This window comes from Ammodytes marinus (assembly GCF_949987685.1).
Source record: "Ammodytes marinus genome assembly, chromosome: 11".
NCBI classification, from domain to species: Eukaryota; Metazoa; Chordata; class Actinopteri; order Uranoscopiformes; family Ammodytidae; genus Ammodytes; species Ammodytes marinus.
In genome coordinates, this window is record NC_137215.1 from 4,880,321 (window position 1) to 4,887,820 (window position 7,500).

General features: G+C 39.8%; 1 protein-coding gene across 1 annotated transcript in view; it reads left to right on the forward strand.

Annotated features, from left to right (window-relative positions):
• abcc2 (ATP binding cassette subfamily C member 2) overlaps positions 1-7,500 on the forward strand; it is a 55,497-nt gene that overhangs the window by 30,907 nt on the left and 17,090 nt on the right. Inside the window, exons 21-25 of the mRNA XM_080037373.1 lie at positions 106-208; positions 1,493-1,712; positions 4,545-4,699; positions 6,083-6,238; positions 6,685-6,884. Coding sequence (XP_079893499.1) covers positions 106-208; positions 1,493-1,712; positions 4,545-4,699; positions 6,083-6,238; positions 6,685-6,884 — 834 coding nt within the window. The remainder of the gene's footprint in view (positions 1-105; positions 209-1,492; positions 1,713-4,544; positions 4,700-6,082; positions 6,239-6,684; positions 6,885-7,500) is intronic.

The following is a 7,500-nucleotide window of genomic DNA, read 5'->3' on the forward strand; positions in this document are numbered from 1 at the left end:
TTGTGCGTGTGTGTGTGTGTCTGTCTGTCTGTCTACAGCAGGGTTCATGAGTTATTTATTATTTTATTTGTCCCACTGACTACGTGGTTATCCGGTTTATTCTAGTGTCCGACTACGGAAATCTAGTTCCATCAGAAAACCAGAAGCAACAGACGAAGCAAAGAAAGGCCAGCGGCTCATAGAGAAGGAAACTATGGAAACGGGACAGGTAATCTATTCATTCCCTTGACAGTGACAGTTTACACACCAGTTTACGGAGCCTAGGCTGTGTACTTACAACAGAATTAATTTTTCACACAGTAAGGTAGCCGATTGTGATTCGTGAGGAGACGTATACTCATTTTGACAAAAAGTGATTTTGACAACAAGCGTTCTCCAGAATCACTGACTCCACCTTTTATAGGCCTTTCACACCGCCGCAAAATCGGAGCTAGTTCTGGGCTTGTTCGGAGTTAGAGCCAGTGTTTTGGTTTCACACCGCCAGAGAGCCTGCTCCGGGCCGTAAAAACCGGGGGAACTCATACCCCAGGATTGAGCAGGGTTTGATAAGAACTGCTTGCGCGAACGGTTGGGGGAGGGATTATCCTGACCAACCAGAGCAACTCAAACCTCATGCCCGCCATATTTAAAAACACCGCTACTACGAGACGTAAACATAACATAATTACCGAACGTAGCGATCAAATTGACCGGCGAGAATACGCTGTATGGGTCCTGTTTGCTTAAGAAAGCAAAGCGAGAGCCAACAAGTGTAAAAATAAGACGTATTCGCCGCTGTTGTTGTGCTTAAAGCTAGCGGTAGCTTTAGCGTTAGCCACAAGAGCAGCGGCGTCGGGTGACGTACACACACGTTTACAGTGACGTCATGACGTTGCTCTCTTGCCGGCTCCATGGCTGTCTCCGGTCGATGTGAAACCAACCGGTTCATAACTGGGATAAGGCTGTAACCAGTTTTGAACTGACCCCAACACCAGCCTGGAACTGACTCTTGGTTCATTTTGGTGTGAAAGGCCTATTAAAGGTGCTCCGAGGAACTTTCAGTTTGTGTTAATTCTTGCACCCCCTTTGGACAAAAGCGGTAGTGTTTTTACTACGCCAGCTGTAGTTCCTGGGTGAGCATATACCCATGACAAAGGCATTACGAAAAACTATATAAAAAATAGCATTCTTTGCACTGATGGTCTCGTTTGCTGTTACATGTCATCCATGATCATCAGACGGAAAATGACTGTTTCAGAAATATTTAAAAGTTCCTCGTAGCACCTTTTAAATAAAAATAAAAACAAATATGATACAACTTGATATGCATTTTTTCTTAATCCATCTCATCCATCCCTCATACACATACGATAAATAAGTTAAAAGTATGTCCCAAGTGTATGCCTACTCCTTTGTATGGTCAGATAGATAGTAGAATAGAAAAAAGAAAGAGTATGCGATTTGGAACGCAGGGTTGATATACATATTTTTTCTCCATCCCTCCTCCACCCAGGTGAAGTTCTCTGTGTACATGCAGTACATGCGTGCGATGGGCTGGGGCTACACGGCCCTGATCTTCGCGATGTATTTCATCCAGAACATTGCTTTCATCGGGCAGAACCTCTGGCTGAGCGACTGGACCAACGACGCAGTGACCTACTACAACCAGACGTATCCCAACTGGAAGAGGGACACGAGGGTCGGAGTGTTCGGGGCTCTGGGGGTCGCTCAAGGTAAATTATTAATAATAATAATAATAATAATAATAATAATAATAATAATAATAATAATAATAATAATAATAATAATAATAATAATAATAATATATTTATTTATTTATTTATTATTCTTTCGGACAATTCCACACAATACACAATTTTCTAATAATAATAATAATAATAATAATAATAATAATAATAATAATAATAATAATAATAATAATAATAATAGATCAAATTCATATAGCGCATCTTGGGACACTTTGGGGCGACTGTGGCTCAGGTGGTAGAGCGTTGGCGGTTCGATTCCCGTCCTGCCACCTGTGTCATGGTTGTTGTGTCCTTGGGCAAGACACTCCACCCACCTTGCCTTGTGTGAATGTCGATAGTTAGCCTGCTATCGGTGTGTGAATGGTAAGTGGGAATGGGAACAGGTCTTCCTTTGCAAAAGAGTCTTCGGACTCAATGGGATTAACCCGTATAAATAAAGGTTAAAAAAATAAATAAAAATGTTTTATTGTAAGATTTTTTTGGAGGGATTTTCAAGCTCTATTTGACAGTATGGAGTTAACAGAGTTGAAATGGGGAGACAGAGAGAGAGAGGGGGGGGGGATTACATGCAGTAAAAGTCCACGAGTCGGATTTGAACCCGCGACCACTGCAACAAAGGATTGAGTCCATATATTACGCGCTCTACCCACTACGCCACAAGAGCGACCCCCTGATTACTATTTCTGATGAGTTTTCTACAAATGTTTAATTTCATTTCATTTAATTTACCTTTATTTAAACTCGAGAGATCAATTCAACGCTGACCCTCATTTGTGACATTTCATGGGTTGAAGTGAAATGTCAAATGAGTGCGTGTAATTTTCCTCTGCTCTTCAAGTGAAAGGAACATTCCTGTGTGAGTGCACACTGTGTAGTTTTACATATTAATTGTATTTCGGATACACCTTTTTTTCATTTCATAAATACTATGTACAGGTCTTAAAATGGATTTTCAGCATGTACCATAAATCAGACGACTAACAGCAAAGGAACTAATCCTTTCGTTTAAACCTGCAGTGTGTAGAATTTTGGGTTTCATTTCCTAGCAGATTTTGTAGAAAGTAATTATAATATCCATAAGTACATTTAATTTAGTGCATAATAGCTGAAAACTATTTTTTTAATATGTTTTTTTTCCCTTAGAAAGGGTCTCATATATGTTCATATTTCTGCATATTTTGGACCAAGGGCTAGTGCCGCCATCTTGAAAGTGTCATAGTTGGAATGTCATCAGGTGCATTGTTTAAAATGTAGAATTGTTCTTGTCCTTGAAGGCCACTGTAGCTTCTGTTATTATTCAAAAGGGTTGGGGTTACCCAGGGAGTGTTGCATTCTAGAACGTTGTAGAACTTTCTTGATGATGTCATATTACACACTGCACCTTTAAACCTTCAGAATTGTTCCAAGAATGAATAAGGAAAGTTTAGTTGATGTAAGTGCTTTAGAAGTTGAGATTTTTGCTTCAGAGTATTGAAAAAAAAAACTAATGTTGAGATAATGGCTGTTGAAGATGGTTGTACCAGTGAAATACACAGACGCAAACAGACAAGATTTAATCAACTAAACACCTAAATGTACATTTTGGACCATTTACTTATACTAGTATGAAATAAGACAGGTTATTGAAGCAGAGCATTTGCGTGCTGTCTGGCCTGAATGTTTTATTTCCCAGAGAGAGTTCTAGGTTCATGTTGAAGTCTTGATTGAGTCGCCATGCTGCCAGACACGATCTTGGCATATTACCTCTGCCTCTGTGTAATTGTGATTGGAGCACCAGCACCAGTTTTCTGCTATAAAGTGGTTTCCATGCCCACCGTCATTTCAAATTGCTGTGTAACGATCGATTTTTTTAACTTTTTGTCTACAGCAGACAAACAATATTTTGGTCTAGATGTTTATTATCAAATATTTAGGTGCTCTGTCCATTTTATGAGTGTTCTGAACACTCATAAAATGTTGCTGTGTGCTGAAATACAATCTGGTGTTAATACACAGCCTAGACTCTGTAAACTGGTGTGTTAAAGGTTATGTAAACAAAGAGGGGCCCACCTTAGATAGTCTACTCTACAACATGCTCGTTTACAGGGCCTAGGCTGTGTATTACGACTAGTTTTTTTGTGTTCAGTGCACACACAGTACGGACAGGTAGCAGATCGCAAGGAGATATTCACCGATTTTTGACAACAACTGAGAACAATATTGTTCATAATCACTGACTCCACCTTTAAATAAGTACAACTGTTAAAACATTATTGGTATTTGTTACAATGTGTAAATGTTTGATCGAGTTACTAGTGTAAATAAAAGGTCCAAATAGTGTTCATTAACATCAGATCAGCTGATAGTTTACAAATCTTCAGCCGCAGACTTAAAACACATCTCTTCAGACTGCACTTTGACAAAAAAAAAAAAGAAAAAATAATTGCGCTTGTTCCATCTCCATGTAGCACTTACATGTGGCACCTTGTAGTTTAGTTTATTTGATGCTGTAGTACTTACATGGTTCCTGTTGTTCTGAGTGTTGTTCTGACCTTCATGGTTGAATGCTTAATGGAAGTCACTTTGGATAAAAGCGTCAGCTAAATAAAATGTAATGTAAAGTGATGTAGCGTGAGAATCGAACAACACTATAGCAGCAATAATGACCTCTGCTTGAAAGTAACAAAATACATTGGAAAACATTTCCATAAGTAGAGAAAATTGCCGTTAAGTGCCACCTCATTTCAGACCTGTGTGTAAAATGGATTTCACTTTGCGAAGGAAGGTATTTAAAAAAACTCTCTCTTTTCATTGCAGGCTTCTTTGTGTTCCTGGGGACACTTCTAATGGCCGACGCTTCGGTAGCTGCCTCCCGTATCCTGCATTCGGGACTTCTTAAGAACATACTGCGAGTTCCCATGGTGTTCTTTGACACTACGCCTATCGGGAGGGTCGTCAACCGCTTTGCAAAGGTAGCCATTATGATTTTCCTTTTCTTTATTTTGCCCCCCTGTTGATTTGTTCTTGTCTTTCTTGCTATCCGTGACTTTGAAACTTCTACATTACTAAGTTTTTTTTTAAAGAGGATAACTTGATTTTAAAGCTATAGGGCGTAACTTCTGCCGCTCCCCCATGAAGAATTCTGAGTAAATTCAATAACACTGTCGGCGCATCTACATGAGGTAAATCCTTCAGTGATGGCACATGGATTTTATACCTTCTGCTGTACGTCCAGGTTTTTTCTTAGCAGTAGAATAAACAACTGAAACATTTCTTGGGCTCTTCTTGGGATTTTTCTGAGCTCCTGCACCAGTGTCAGGGGGGGGGGGGGGACACACCAGTTTGTAAACGCTGCCATACTGAGAAATACAGAGAGAGTTTTGTGGAGCTGATAGGCTTAATATTTTTTTTGTCAACTCATTTGGCGATGGCTTGGATGTAACCGACATTCATTTATGTGCAAAAAATTACACACTATAGCTTTAATTTGTCCTTAAAGTCCTCTTAATTGGATACCAAGACAAACTGTATTATATCAGTCGTTATTCAGCGGTAGGATCAGAGCGAATTTTATGTCCTCAACAAAAATGTCCTTGTAGATTCTGCCTGCATGCATTCATCACCATGGTAATGTCACGGCCCCTGTTGGTGTGGGCAAGGGACCCCATGCTTGTTTGCACCGAAGTCATGGGTGTTACAGTCAATAACGTAATTATGGCCAATAATGTCACGATTTTTATGATTTTCTATACAATAGAAGCTGATTATGAATTCAAGTCTAGCCGGGTCACTGTATTTAGATACTGTAGCACATTTAAAAGCAACAGAAAAAGACCCAAAGCGCTCTCCAGTCAAGCAGATAAGATAGAAACTCCCGATAGAATAATCAAAATAGTGGATAGAGCGTGTACCATATCGACTCAGGACTTCGTTGCAGTGGTCGAGGGTTCAAATCCGACCCGTGGACTTTTACTGCAGGTCACCCCCCCTCTCTCTCTGTCTCTATCTGTCTCCCCATTTCAACTCTGTACTATCTAATAAAGCTTGAAAATGCCAAAAAAAAAGGTATCTTTAAAAAATCGTTAGCCTTATAGCATAATTGCCTAAATCATATTTACTCTACTCTATTCTACATCTACTCTACTCTACATCTACTTTTCGTCAGCCTAATAGCATAATTGCCTAAGACATAGTTTAAGGGTTATAGAGTAGGGTAAAGTAGATGTAGAGTAGAGTAGAGTAGATGTAGAATAGAGTAGATGTAGAGTAAAAGTAGTGTAGAGTAAATATATGATTTAGGCAAATATGCTATGAGGCTAACGAAATACTAACTTTTCCCCTCCCTGTTTCTGAAGGACATTTTCACGGTGGACGAGGCGATCCCCCAGGTTCTGCGCTCGTGGTTCTTGTGTCTGTTGGGCGTTCTCGGGACTCTGTTTGTCATCTGTCTGGCAACACCGTGGTTCACCATCATCATCCTGCCTCTGGCCGTGGTCTACTACTTAGTACAGGTAAGAAAAAAAAATATATAAATTATAATTTAAATTTTGAAATAAAGATTTGAGAAATATTGAAAAAGAAATTAATAAAAAACAAAAAAAATGCAAAAAAAAAAAATTATAAAATCTAAAATAAAAAAGAATTATAAAAATGCTTTGAAAAAATTAAAAAAATATATACTTTTCCAGGTAAAACGAGATCGGCGCACTGGACAACCAATTTTATTACAACACCAGTGGACCAAAGTGCTGTACAAAATTCCATACAAAACAGCATATAGGTGACATGAGAAAAACAAAACGTAGGATACGTAGATTGAGGCAGTATTTATTTCATGAAACCCAACTGAAGAAGTGCAAACAGTGAATATCAAAGACCAGAAAAAAACTTGTTTATATAGTAGAGAAAATGCCATTTAACCTACCGATTGTATTCTGTTTATTCCTACCACCCCTAGCGCCTCTACATAGCCACTTCGAGACAGCTGCGTCGGTTGGACTCGGTGTCTCGCTCTCCCATATACTCACACTTCAGTGAGACGGTGTCCGGTCTGTCTGTCATCAGAGCGTACGGCCATCAGGACCGCTTCCTCCAGCACAACGAGAACACCATCGACGAAAACCTCAAGAGCGTGTACCCCTGGATAGTGTCAAACAGGTCAGACAAGTGCATTACATTACATTACATGTCACGCCATTTAGCAGACGATTTTATCCAAAGTGACTTACAACTGGAGCACACATTCATACACCGATACCAGCAGCTACCACGCAGGGTGCAGGCTAACTATCAGGAGCAATTTAGGGTTCAGTGTCTCTTTGCCCAGGGACACTTGGACATGTGGCGGGGAGACGGGGGATCGAACCACCGACCCTGTAGTTGAGGGTCGACCACCATATCCACTGAGCTACATCCCCTCTACATGTACACGCAATTCACAAATCATCCACAAATCCATGCAAAAGTTTTTTTTATATAGCTCCTTTCACAGATATATAATCACAAAGTGCTTTACATTAAAGGTGCTCAGAGGAACTTTCAGTTTGTGTTCATTCTTGCGCCCCCTTTGGACAAATGCGGTAGTGTTTTTACTACGCCAGCTGCTGTTGTTCCTGGGTGAGCGTAACTGGACAAAGGCATTAAGAAAAAAGAAAAATTTAACAATTAAATGTTTGTGTGCTTGTAAACGATAACACCCTTAATTTGTGTGTGTGTGTGTGTGTGTGTGTGTGTGTGTGTGTGTGTGTGTGTGTGTGTGTGTGTGTGTGTGTGT